This window comes from Gigantopelta aegis, chromosome 14 (assembly GCF_016097555.1).
Source record: "Gigantopelta aegis isolate Gae_Host chromosome 14, Gae_host_genome, whole genome shotgun sequence".
NCBI lineage: Eukaryota > Metazoa > Mollusca > Gastropoda > Neomphalida > Peltospiridae > Gigantopelta > Gigantopelta aegis.
In genome coordinates this window covers 51480684-51495250 of record NC_054712.1, presented here as the reverse complement: position 1 = coordinate 51495250, position 14567 = coordinate 51480684, and the positions used below count along the sequence as shown (strand labels likewise).

General features: G+C 39.8%; 1 protein-coding gene across 1 annotated transcript; it reads right to left on the bottom strand.

Moving 5' to 3' along the window:
- Nucleotides 1–999: 999 nt before the first annotated feature.
- On the bottom strand, nucleotides 1000–14177 carry LOC121389331. The gene is made up of 7 exons (XM_041520926.1): nucleotides 13814–14177; nucleotides 11717–12004; nucleotides 6818–7004; nucleotides 5976–6025; nucleotides 4283–4447; nucleotides 3162–3322; nucleotides 1000–1400 (listed from the first exon to the last, which is right to left on the bottom strand). Exons 1-7 carry the CDS (start codon nucleotides 14175–14177, stop codon nucleotides 1245–1247), a joined length of 1371 nt encoding a protein of 456 aa, XP_041376860.1. The 3' UTR covers nucleotides 1000–1244.
- Between the last annotated feature and the right edge of the window lie 390 nt (nucleotides 14178–14567).

Genomic DNA, 14567 nt, shown 5'->3' with positions numbered 1-14567 from the left:
TCAATATTATACTGAGAGGCATAAATAACGCATTGGCCACATTGCCGATCTCACTTTTCTACAACTGTCTATATGCAAGTCTGAGGGCTCTTACAACTCGATTCTTGTTGTATACAACTCCTACGACCGATTATTGGCACAGTTTTAACTTGCTGTTCAACGGGTATGGATCGCGTTTTGACGGAAATGTCATTGTCCTGTTGTGGATGAGATGTACTATATCAATATTATACTGAGAGGCATAAATAACGCAATTGGTATTTCACTGAAACCATATACATTTTTGTATATTAAGCATGCGGAAAAATGACATATTGGTAACAACTGTAAATCAAAGAGGATTTTGTTCAAATCAGAAACAAATGGAATAAAATTAGTTTTCAGCAAAAAGCATAACTTGGGTGTTTATTGCAACAACACAGCATTGCATATGAACATGTTTTTGCATGTGCATTGCCTGCTCTCGTTTCCCTATAAAAACAACAGGTTTTTTGTCTTTTGTTTTTAATATGCCACGGTAAGTAATGTTTAAAAAATGATGTTTTACTGCAACAAAACCAAGCTGTGTTTTTTGTTTAAAACCACATTTTATTATTTTTTTAAGTCCTAATTTGAACAATATCTTCTTTCAGTTACAGTTGTTACCAATATGTCATTTGTCTTCATGCCTAATATTGGTGGCATAATGTTTCTATAAGAAAATATTAGCGAAATACCCATTGTGTTATTTATGCATCTCAGTATATTTTCAATGGTAAGTTATCAGTGCTAACTATAATTTGAGGAAACAGGCGAATATCGTGTTTTGGAAATTAACTTTGTTTTAACACCATCTCATTTCACGTTCTAATCCACGGCTATTTGGTGTCTTTTTCTGGTTCTTTTGACACTTGGTCCAGGAAGAAAGAGAAGAAATATGATTCTGTCGCATTAGGCTGATACAGACCGAGATGAGGCCGTATTCTTCTAACCATTACTAACACGACAAGCAACACAATGTATATATTGCTACTTTAATTCACAGCGACTGCATCAATTACTCAATAACTCAAATAATTAACAAGAACATGCTTAGACGTCACGATAAAACGTTCGTAATACGTGCGCATTATGGCGGACAAAGGAATGGCCTTCAATTCACTGGATTGGTTCCTGGTTGACGTCACCGTAATAGACATTCAAGATGGAGACTGGAATAGGCTGGCGTCGCATAAATTAAAGAATAAAACAACCACGTGTGTCGCTTAACGCCGGCTGAGGTTGGTGTTGGCCAAACCCTTGGTGTAGTCGACAAACAGGGTGTACTTCTCGGTGCTGTCGCACTGGAACGACTCGATGGCTCCAACGATGACGACTTCCTCCGTGGTCGTCTGGCAGAACACTGGTCCTCCCTGGTCACCCTGCCAATTACAAAACGATTTACTGTAGAGTCGGGGTTGGAGCTGGAGTACAGTTCATTTCAGGATAGGTTTAGTGTACACTAGTCAGGATAGGTGCTAGAGTACGCTAAATACTTGGACTGGAGTACATTAGCTGGCACTAGATACCTGGGTTGGGGCTGGAGTACACTATCTGTCTCAACGGATGTTAGAGTCAACTAGATACCTGGGTAGGGGCTGGAGTACACTAGCTGTCTCAACGGATGTTAGAGTCAACTAGATACCTGGGTAGGGACTGGAGTACACTAGCTGTCTCATCGGATGTTAGAGTCAACTAGATACCTGGGTAGGGACTGGAGTACACTAGCTGTCTCAACGGATGTTAGAGTCAACTAGATACCTGGGTAGGGGCTGGAGTACACCAGCTGTCTCAACGGATGTTAGAGTCTACTAGATACCTGGGTAGGGGCTGGAGTACACCAGATGTCTCAACGGATGTTAGAGTCAACTAGATACCTGGGTAGGGGCTGGAGTACGCCAGCTGTCTCAACGGATGTTAGAGTCAACTAGATACCTGGGTAGGGACTGGAGTACACCAGCTGTCTCAATGGATGTTAGAGTCAACTAGATACCTGGGTAGGGACTGGAGTACACCAGCTGTCTCAACGGATGTTAGAGTCAACTAGATACCTGGGTAGGGGCTGGAGTACACCAGCTGTTACAACATGTGTTAGAGTACACTAGATACCCGGGTAGGGGATGGAGTACCCTAGCTGTCTCAATGGATGTTAGAGTACACTAGATACCCGGGTAGGGGCTGGAGTACACCAGCTGTTACAACATGTGTTAGAGTACACTAGATACCAGGGTAGGACCTGTAGTACACTAGCTGTTACAAAATGTGATAGAGTACACTAGATACCTGGGTAGGGGCTGGAGTACCCTAGCTGACTCAATGGATGTTAGAGTACACTAGATACCCGAGTAGGGGCTGGAGTACACCAGCTGTTACAACATGTGTTAGAGTACACTAGATACCAGGGTAGGACCTGTAGTACACTAGCTGTTACAAAATGTGATAGAGTACACTAGATACCTGGGTAGGGGCTGGAGTACACCAGCTGTCACAACATGTGTTAGAGTACACTAGATACCAGGGTAGGACCTGTAGTACACTAGCTGTTACAAAATGTGATAGAGTACATTAGATACCTGGGTAGGGGCTGGAGTACCCTAGCTGTCTCAATGGATGTTAGAGTACACTAGATACCCGAGTAGGGGCTGGAGTACACCAGCTGTTACAACATGTGTTAGAGTACACTAGATACCATGGTACGACCTGTAGTACACTAGCTGTTACAAAATGTGATAGAGTACACTAGATACCTGGGTAGGGGCTGGAGTACACCAGCTGTCACAACATGTGTTAGAGTACATTAGATAGGATAGAACATACCACGGCATTTGATGTACCAGTCGTGGTGCACTGGCTGGAACGAGAAATAGTCCAATGGGCCCACCGACGAGGATCGATCCCAGACCGACCGCGCATCGAGCGAGCGCTTTACCACTGGGCTACGTCCCGCCCTCCGATAGGAGTTACAGTATATTAGATACTAGGCTGGGTATTAGAGTGTATCAGGTGGCTGAATGTGGGTTAGTGTACACCAGTTACAAGGTTAGGGATTAGATAATACTGAATATCTCTACACTGGTACTTGATCATCCACCCACTCACGCATTCAATCGTTAACTCCTGTATTCATTCTCTGATTAACTTACCACACATGGTGTGGCAGACGAAGTGAAGCAATTGTAGTCTTTTGAGGCGTCCTTGACCTTCTGTTGATCTGCAGTTATGATTCCAGCCGTCTCCAGCGCGGAGCAGACGGCTTTCCCGAGAATTGTCACAGTGGCACCGGAAGTCTTAGCCGAGGTGATGTCTGCGGAAGAGAACATGAAATAGCCTCAACGATATCCCAGCACATTAAGTCAACCTTTGGACAAGAGGGTGAAAACAAACAAACAAACAAGCAAGCAAAACAACAACAGTACACAAACAAAAAGGACACACAGGCTACCATTATAGATGGGGAGTGGGGGATTTAGCTCAGTCGGATGACTGCTGGCTTGAGATATTTGCGTCGCAGGATCGATTCACCTCGGTGGATCCATTCAACTGATTGGGGCTTTTTGTCGTTCCAACCAGTGCACCAGAACTGAACAAAGGTCGTGTTATGTGATTTCTTGTCTGTCGAAAAATGCACATAAAAATCACTTGCTGCATTAAGAAAATGTTACGTGTTTTCTCTGATGACTACGTGTCCGAATTACCAAATGTTTGACATACAATAGCCGATGATTAATTAATCAATGGGCTCCAGTGGTGTAGTTAAACAAAATAAACTTTAACTTTAATTATTATAGATTAACAGATGTTTGTGAGACAGCGATAGACTGAAGAAAGAGAAACAGGGTGAGGGACATAGAAACACAAAGTGGAGGGGAAGGGGAGATATTGAGAGAGATCGAGAGGAAGAGAACAGAGAACGTGAGAGTTGGAGGGGAAAGAAACGGACACACTCACACGCACGCACGCACACGCACGTACACACACACACACACACACACACACACGCACATAACACATAAGATAAATAAAAACAGAAAGAGTGTACTTACATCATAACTACGTAAGTGTGACTTTATTTATTATGTTATATATATATGGGGGGGGGGGGCTTTTTGTTATTTTTTTTGGTTTTGGTTTTTGTTGGGGTTTTTGGCTTTCGTTTCTGATTTCGTTTGATTTTTTAAACGATTTTAGCTACATACTTTCAAATGACTGATTATGTTAGTAAATAAGAAACAGACAGGAAATAGACACGGAACAGACACTCAACCTCCATCGATGGTAAAGCCTGTGGCGAGGACTGAACACTTGTTCCATAGGATCTTCGTGGTGTCCATGTTGGCGTTGTAGAAGCATCCGTATGGCGTCTGGCACCCCGTGTCTATCGTGCCCGTCAGTGTCACCGTCCCACTGCCTCCAGCACCATTCTGTGTAACTACAAATGGTAATAGTAATACATATAGTAATAGTAATTGTCACTGAAAAGATTAGTTTTATATATTTTATGATGTTAGAGGGGTTTATACCATAAATGTTCCTAATGTTTTGTCATATCTGGTAGAGCATGAGAATACTGGGTAAATTGTAAAACAAAAACCGTTGTGTCATAACTTTTTATGAGCAGTATTTTGAGTTTCTTCAGTTGGAAAGTAACCTACAGGTAAAAAGCATGCAGCCTGTGGGAAAGGTAAACGTCACATGTCTGTTCATCAGGGCATTTGCCAAGAAGGTTTCCAGCTGGCATGTTGGCTGTGAAAATGGCTCTTATGAGCTTCTGAGTTGAAGCTATACGAGCCAGAACCATGTGACCTATAACTGGGTTTGAGAGATGACACAGATGTAACCAGCAGAACTGTATGTGAGCCGTCTGCAAGAGGTGTCAACAGACTAGCGTGGTGGCGGACGACTGTCGTTAGGATGTCTGCAAGAGATGTCAACAGCCAACCAACCAAGATGTGCTAGTGCCTGGTAGTCATCATGATATTGACTGAGTATTCGCGATGACAGTGAATTTCAGATGCGTTAATACTGATACAAATTGAACTGGTTTAAAAATATTACTTGACTAAGGCTCGGGCATTGACTAGAAATTAGTTGGTTCAAACTGGCAAACCATGGACTCCGGAATACAGGGGAGGGTGGGTTGTTGTTGTTTTTTTTTTGGGGGGGTCGGGGTTTTTCTTTGTTGTTGTTGGGTTTTTGTGAGGAGGGGGGTAATTTAAGGTTGGGCTAGTGTTGTGTTGGCGTGATATCATAATTGTGTATATTCATGTTTTCTACATAAATTTGTTAAAATGTTTTGTTGTTTGACTTGTTTCTTGGACAATATGTCTTACTAATAGTCAATCTCTCGCCCATCTGTGACAGTAATACAGATAGGAATAATGATGATGCTGATGCTACTACTAATAATAATAACAACAACAATAACAATAACAATAATAATAACTAAAAACGGTAGTAGTAATAGTAGGAAGAGCAGAAGTAGTAGTAGTAATATAATTAATAATAATAATAATAACAATAATAACACTAATAATAATAACAACAACAATAATAATCATAATCATCATTTTTGTCATCATTACAGCGACAACATTATAGTGTCGCTACTGCTGCTGCTACTACTACTACTATTACTGCTACTACTACCACCACTACTACTACTACTACTACTACTATTACTGCTACTACTACTACTACTATTACTACTATTACCACTACTACTATTACTACTACTACTATCACTACTATCACTACTACTACTACTACTACTACTACTACTACTACTACTTTCCCAAAATAACACTGATTTGTTTGTTTGTTTGTTGTTTCTGTGTTGTGTTTATTTTGTTTAGTTTATGTTTGCATTTGCATTGTTGTTGTCGTTGTTTATTTATTTATTTGTTTATTTAATTATTTATTTATGAACTATCTATCATCTTGAGATTAATGTCACTTACTAAAACTGGCCGCTGACGTCTGGGAACCATGGACGACTTCTACATCGGCTCTGAAAACAAAACGAAACAAAACAAAGAAATATATTTTGTTTTTCAACTCTAATTGTTATAGCAATTTGACATCAGAAATGGAGAATTATACGGATGTTTAAAAAAACACACAAACACAAAACAAAACAAAACAAACAAACACATAATAAAACATAATTAACAAAACTATTTTTAGCGATTTGACATCAGAAGTGGAGGATTGGACAAATGTTTACAAAAACACCCCACACAAACAAACAAACAATAAAAAATAATAACTTAAAAACAAAATGAAACAAATAATAAAACATAATTTTAAAAACTCTAATTTGTAAAGCAATTAGCCATCAGAAATGAAGAATTACACGAATGTAATACGTTCCAAGTCATTTTGCCTCATAAACAAATACACACACATACGCACGCACACACACACACACACACACACACACACACACACACACACGCACACACACGCACACATACATACATACATACATACATACATTTCTCGTTTTATGAAGTGAAGTGTTCTCCCACCTATCTACCTAAAGTAAAATATAATATAATATATGCTAATCTCAGACTACCAACTGCCAGCACACAGTTGGCCAACTTTCTGCTGTCACGACTTCTACGACTGTCCAGTTGCTAGTCTGAGCGCTCTTACAACTCGATTCTTGTCGTATAACCCATTAGTTGTTAATCTGAGCGCACTCGTCGTAAATCGGGAGCTGGGGAAATTACAACGCAACCTTCGAGTTGGCCAACATCGTCGTAACAGTTGACAGTCTGAGCCTAGCATTACTCACGGGTTTCTGCCGGCCAGGTCCTGACAGTAGTTTGGCAAGACGACGGTGGAGGCGTCGGACATGATTCCAGTACAGAGAATAAACTTGGCGTTCTTGTCTCTAATGGCAACGATCCCGCCCACCTGACACTCGTCGATGTTGTTTCCGTTGATTAGCCTCAGACGTCGTGTGAACGTTGATGGACACACTGAAAGAAAATACAATTAGAGTTCAATAATAATAATAAAATCAAATACAACAACACTATACTGGCATCTCACCACAACTGGTCAAATGTCGTGGTATGTTCTTTCCTGTCTGTGGAAAAATACATATAAAAGATCCCTTTCTGCATTAGGAAAAAATGTAGCGGGTTTCCCCTGATAACTACGTGTCCTAATTACCAAATGTGTGTCGGCAGTGACATATAGATCTAGCTTTAAATTGAAACTCGCTACATTTTCCCGTTAGTAGTAATTGATCTTGTATATGCACTATACAACAGACATGATACAACATGCCACGACCTTTTATATAGCAGTCGTGGTGCACCGGCTAGGGCCCATCGACGAGGATCGATCCTAAGTCAATCGCGCATCAGGAGAGTGTTTTGCCACTGGGTTACGTCCTGCCCCTATTCCTAAATGTTACATTACACATTATTTCTTAGTCCCTAGATATATATATATATATAATCCTGCAGATCGTTTGTGTTTCGTAATTATTGAATGGCCCTATATATATATATATATATATATATATATATATATATATATATATATTATATATATATATATATATATATATATATATATACAGGGCGACCAAACTAATGAAAATATTTTTCCGGTATTTTCTGGTATTTTCATTTTTAAGCGCGCGAACGCCCCTTTCAAAACAATAGTTTAAAGCACGCGAAAACTCCATTTTCAAAAATATGAAAAATAATTTAAACACCGCCATATTTGACATATTTAAAAAATAACAACTACCAAAGAGATACATAACAATAAAAAATGTTTTATTATTTATTGGAATGTTATGTATGCAATAAAAACAAGTATAAATCAATCCACATAAATGGCAGAATTTTTCTACTTCCTTTTTAAGCATAGCCCTACTTTATGGCTTGTCTAGTTGTGATGGAACATGCTCTTATTTCTTTTCGCCTCTGGCGATATTAATTGTTTTAGAGGGCCGTGTGCAGTCTCAATATGCACTTAAGCCCAGGTGGGCACCTTGTTACGTAATACCTCTGCGCGACGGTCGTCGAGCTGTACTTTCCAATACACACCCGGACCAGATGGAGGCCATGTGGCCAGTAGTTACGTAATACCTCCGCTAGTTCGGTACGATCGGGGTATTGCTGGCGGACTAGGCGTCAGCAAGTCTGGCGATCTAAGAAAAATATGTCTGTGTGGAAATAGCACTTGTAGGTATTCGGTGCCGCGATGTACCCCCAGGCGATATTCGGGTTTTTTGATAAATAGCTAGGGTTTTAGAAATATCGGGGAGAAACATATTGGAAGGCTTCCAGGGAGCGCGTCCGTTTGGACTTGGTAATTATATATGTTCTGCTCTGTTGTATAACCTTGATGTGATTGATGTGACCTTAAATATTTTAATACTGTATTATACCAATATTATTTAGACAGTGCTGCCGGTCATCTGACGCAGTAAACTGTAGGCTCACTGTTCTATATATATATAAAGCTTAACCAGTCATCCTAGAGGACCTAGATAAACTGTAGGTTATTGTCTTTATTGTGATAGGTACCAGTATTAATTCTGTATTACAAGGTTACTGAATGAGTAGTTAAGGGTTAATTAAAAATTAACCAGTTAGGAATAGAGTTGTATTTCCTTTATTAATTAAGTTCCCCTGGAAGCGTTTCTCAATTATCACACGTGTGGGTGTTGTGTCACGGTGAAGTGATTAGAATAGTGTGTAAACTAGACGCCTAGAGATTAACTAATTAAGTGATCAGTTCTGGGTTGTTATTATTTGTTGTTGTTAATTAACTACTGCGGCAGTACATTTGTCAGCGTAGGTTAATAGAGATTCCAAAGTGTATTGTGTTTTTGTTGTGTTTTATATAAGATCGTATCTCTGATCATACCTAGAGACGAGCCACTAGGGTATAACTGCCCGTTACACAGATATCTAATAGATATACAGTTAGGACAGATATTTGGATAATCGTGTGTTTCATTCAGTTACGGGTATTATAGGATCCCCGTGACACTAGTAGAACATGCTAAATATATTCATCAGTGTAAATAAAGTTACTTTACCTAGTACAGCAATTAACAGCTTTATCACACACACACACACACACAGAGAGAGAGAGAGAGAATGAGAGAGAGAGAGAGAGAGAGAGAGAGAGAGAGAGAGAGAGAGAGAGAGAGAGAGACAGACAGACATACAGACAGACAGACCAAACATCAAAAATCATCACCACCCCCCCCCCCCCCCCCCCCCCCCACCCCCCACCCCCCAAAAAGCCCCACTTTATTAGCAAATAGTGTAGTACAGTTTCACTCCCACCTACAGATTAGTAATAAAGTGACAAACTTTGGACCAATGTTATTTTTATGTAGGTACATTGCCACATTTGCACTATTTCATCAGTGGGGTCGAACTAATTTGTTGTTAACAGAATCGGGGACGAAACGTCTGGTACCCACATTAAGACTGGCTATCGTTCTGCATTACGCTTACATTACTATTAGAGTAGCTCTTTTTGCGGCAAATTCTAACAATGGTTTGTAAAAATTTACGTTGGTTATAGTTTAACGTACTTGAATAAAACACGATCGGTAGGTATATTAATTAATTAATATTAATGTCATGAATGTGTCACAGATTACTGGTAGCCAAATAGTATTTAGTGAAATGTTGCTCGTGAAAGCATACGAAAAGAACTTAAAGGGACATTCCTGAGTTTGCTGCACGTTTTAAGATGTTATCGACTAACAAAGACTTTTTAACGATTGTAATTACATATCAAATATATTTTTTCTGCATAAAATATTAGTGGCTGTATATAAAACGTGTTTCTGATCGTTCTAATATTTGTACTAGGTTAAATTTCATTTTATTTCCAAAAATATACATTTTTCATACTTACGAAATTATCTGAAGACATTAGATTAGATTAGATATGTTTTAAACGTGCTCACATACCTCTGTGGTTTCGAGCACGCCTATCCCCAGTCCGGCCTCCGATATAATCGGTGGTCTGACTCGGGGCAGGAAAAACCTAACTATAATAAAATTTTGAAATTTTAAACTGGAGGTCAAAAAGAGTAAATATATTATGTCGACATTAATAATTTTGAATGCGTTCCCAAAAGAAATACAGAAATCCCTACTCTACACCTATATACTTATTTAAAATTAACGCAAATTTAGATGGGGAAGTCTAAAAGTAAAAATACAAAACTTATAATTTATTTAAAAAAAAAAAAAAAAAAAAAAAAAAAAAAAAAACCCACATTATTTAGTCCCCAGAGGCAAGGGGAAGGGTAGAGGGGTAAGCCCGGCCCACAGAAAAGTTATATTAAATTTAATATTTATTTTAAAAGATTACCAATCGTATTTCGGGCCTTGGTGTGACCAGGAGGAAGGGGGGGAGGGGGCGAGAAGGGGGGCCGGAACTTTCACAGAAACCTACGGCCAAACCGCCTACGCCCTATGGCCCCCAAAAACCTAACCACCGGCACCACAACCACACACCCAACCTCTGAAGACAAAATCCAGTTTGGGCTTCTTACAAATATTAAGACGACTAGAAACACATTGAATATACAGACACTGATATTCTAAACAAGAAAATATATTTAATATGCAAGTTTAATCGTAGAAATATTTTATTAGTCGGAAACATCTTACAATACACCAAACTCAAGAATGTCCCTTTAAGAAGAGAATTGTGGATCCATTTCTTTTGTTTTCGTACGATCGCAAGTGTTCTGTTATATGTTCAGGATTTTACACGCCGTGGCGAAGTTGCATGCATCGCCATAGAACCGATGTCTGCCCCGTAGTAATTACTATATGATATTTGAAATATCTTTAAAATGAATACATAAACTACATAACAAGTAAGACAAATTTCATACATGGCTTCAGTTTACTCGATTGTCAAAAACATTTTCATTGGTCAGCTGTTGATAAATACAGCCAATAGACAAACGTCTTAGTAATAGCACGAAACAGTCGATAATACCAAGTTCAGGTTGCAATGGAGAATGCAGAATGATAAACTCTGTTTAATAAACTCGGGATTTAAAAATATAGAAAATTTTAAATATATTCAGAAATGGTTGCTTCCAAAAAAATAAAATAATGATAGCGAATTTTTGGCATTAATTCCGGAATTCCGGATATGGGTTAAAATTTCCGGATTTGGTCGCCCTGTGTATATATATATATATATATATATATATATATATATATATATATATATATACATATATACATATATAGGTGCCATTCAACAATTGTGTAACACAAAAGGTCTGCAGGATTATAATGTTTCGTATTTGATTAATGGAATAATAAATACGTATGATAACATTAATCAGTGTCATGTTAGTCCCCCGATTAGTAATTTGAAGGATATTCCAGGGATTATATTTGTTTTTGTTTTGTGTTTTGGGGTTGTTGTTGGGGATGTTAGAAGGGGGTTCTTTTGTGGGGAGTTAGTTTATTTGCTGTTGATGTTGTTGTTGTTTTCAGGGTGAGGTTGGTTTGGGTTTTTTTTTTTTTTGGGGGGGGGGTTTGTTGGGGGTTTTTTTGTTGTTTTTTTTGGGGGGTCTGTGTGATGTTGAGGGAGGGGGTTGAGCTCAGATTGTGGCCTAATTTATGGAAAGCGGCCCTAAGTATTCGCAGTTTACTTTTAATTAATGACTTACTGGCTGATCGTTTTGCTCCTCCTGTTGTTGCTGCTGCTGTCGTTGCCGGTGCCGTCGTCACAGCTGCAGTCGTCACCGCCGCCGTTGTGACTGCCGCCGTCGTTACTGCCGCCGTCGTTACTGCCGCCGTCGTTACTGCCGGCGTCGTTACTGCCGCCGTCGTCACAGCTGCAGTCGTCACCGCCGCCGTTGTGACAGCCGCCGTGGTCGCCGCCGCCGTTGTCACTGCAGCTGCTGGTGCCACAACGCAGTAGGCTGGACGTCGGCAGAGGCACAGTCCACCAGAGACTGCAAATGGAAAGGAAATGAATGTTTGGCTGACGGAACCCCAGTACATTTTAAACTACGGCTAACTGGTGTCTTATGCTAGACGACATTCTTCATCATTAGAGATGAGAACTAGTATTTATTTTTCTTACACACTCGTTGGTGAGATAAGCATGCATTATTTTTTATAACACATGGATTATTTACACACGTACGTGTGTTAGCAATTTCAAGACATACGACTGGCTGCTAACATACGACTGGCTGATAACTAGGTCACCAGTGCCATATGACCAATAAAAAAACAGCGCGATGGAAATCGATTACACTGTGACGTATAGTTAACGTGACAATCATGTGTCTGTGACGCGTAAGTTAGCTATAAGTGCAACGGCTGTAAATAACTTTTAGTCGGAAAAGATGTTAAAATTTGCTTAAAACCTGGGGTGTTTTTTTAGGATATGTAAGAAATAGAATAATACATTCGTGTTCGTTAGATACCATTTATCTCACAACTCGTTGTTTAAAAACGTATCAAACTCGCTTTCGTTCGTTAGATACACTTTAAAACAACTCTTTGTGAGAAAAATGGTATATAACGGCCACTCATATATTATTGTCTCTATATATTGACTTTTTATTATTATTGGGGGTTTGGTGAGGTGGGTGGGTATTATTATTATTTTTTTTTTTTTTTTTTTTTTTTTTACAAAAATAAACATAAAATAACTTTTTAGGAGTTATTTTCGAAGAACTTTTCGTTTTTATTTTACGTCAAAACAATCTGGAATTAATAACCTTCGAGATAAAAGGGTAACGATGCTAATGCAATGCGATTACAGTTTCTTGAGATAAAGTGGCTGAAATATCCATAATAATATTATGATTAGCACCTACCCAAGCGTTGTTGGGCACTCGAGATACAGTTATAGTTACTGCAGCAAGCGTTCTGCGTGACAGTGGGATTGGAAACGCAGAAAACCATGCCCATTGATTTGTCACACTGCTGAAACACAGCGCTCTCGAGATTACAGATGTCGAGATAATCATATTATAATACTTTATAACTGAATTGTTAAACCCCTGCCTTAATGTTATGCTGCAGTAAGCGTTCTGTGTAACAATGGTATTGGAAATGCATCAAGCCATGCCCATTGATTTGTCACACTGCTGAAACACAGCGCTCTCGAGATTACACAGGTCGAGATAATCATACTATGACACTCGATAACTGAAACGTCAAGCTCCTACCTGAAGCGTTGTTATAGATGCTGAAACTCAGCGTTCTCGAGATTACAGATGTCGAGATAATCATACTATAATACTTTATAACTGAATTGTTAAACCCCTATCTGAAGCCTTGCTATTATGCTGCAGTAAGCGTTCTGTGTGACAATGGTATTGGAAATGCACCAAGCCATGCCCATTGATTTGTCACACTGCTAAAACACAGCGCTTTCGAGACTACAGAGGTCGCGATAATCATACTATGCTACTTTATAACCTAAACTTTAAACCCGTACCTGAAGCGCTTTTATAGATGCTGAACACAGCGCTCTCGAGACTACAGAGGTGGGGATAATGATACTATGATACTTGATAACTGCAACTTCAAGCTCCTATCTAGAACGCTGCTATAGACGCTGAAACACAGCGCAATCGAGACTATAGAGGTCGAGCTAATGATATTATCACACATTATAACTGGAATTTAAGCCTCTACCTAACTCGCTGTTATAGATGCAGCAGCAAACGTTCTGCGTGACAACTGTATTGAAGGTCGAGATAATCATACTATAAAACTTTATAACTGGACCTTTAAGCTCCTACCTGAAGCGCTGTTATAGATGCTGCAGCAAGCGTTCTGCGTGACAATGGGATTGGAAACGCAGCAGGCCATGTCCATCGGTTTGCCGCACTGCTGGAACCACGGCTGGTAATAACTCGGGGCGTAGCTCAGACCGAGGAACAGCATGTTGTAGCGGCTGCTGATGCGGAACTTCGGCCTCCTCCTGAAGGACGTGCCGCCTCTCCTGAGGACGATTCCTTCCTCGATCTTGTCCACGATCCCCGACTTCAGTAGGGCGTTGTCTTGCTCTGCGTCCCTGTTCATCTGATCCTTCGAGACAACGAGGTTCTCGCCAGCGGCGGTGAGCGCCACGCATAACGCCAGACAGAAGATGAAGACCTTCATCTTGATTGTGGGATTATTATTCTGTGATGTCTCTTGCGAGAATAGATCCGGCTTTTTATACCCGCTGGAGGCTCTTCTTCGCCATGTGCGTGTTCAAACAACAGATGGTCAGATTCGCCAACTGTGATTCAGCTTTCATCAGCTGGTGGATGAAGAATTTTTTCAATTATTATTCCAGTGAAATTGTGATAGATGGAAAACAAAATCTAGACTGCTGAGTCACTCAGTTGCTGTGGCCTAGGTAATGTGGTGGTTAAGCCATAGTTTGAACCAAGACAGTAAGTTTGATTAATCCGCAAATCTGTAACACATCTGAATAAAGATGCAAACAAGAGTCCGTGACGTTGAAACAAGAAAATCCTCAACCCCCCCCCTCCCCCCACTCCAAAA

Excerpts from the sequence above, each read along its gene's own strand:
- LOC121389331 (XM_041520926.1), bottom strand. The coding sequence starts at position 14,177 with ATGAAGGTCTTCATCTTCTGTCTGGCGTTATGCGTGGCGCTCACCGCC. Across the intron at positions 12,005-13,813 it reads CATCTATAACAGCGCTTCAG|TCTCTGGTGGACTGTGCCTC; the intron begins GTAGGAGCTTAA and ends TTCCATTTGCAG. Across the intron at positions 7,005-11,716 it reads AGGAGCAAAACGATCAGCCA|TGTGTCCATCAACGTTCACA; the intron begins GTAAGTCATTAA and ends ATTTTCTTTCAG.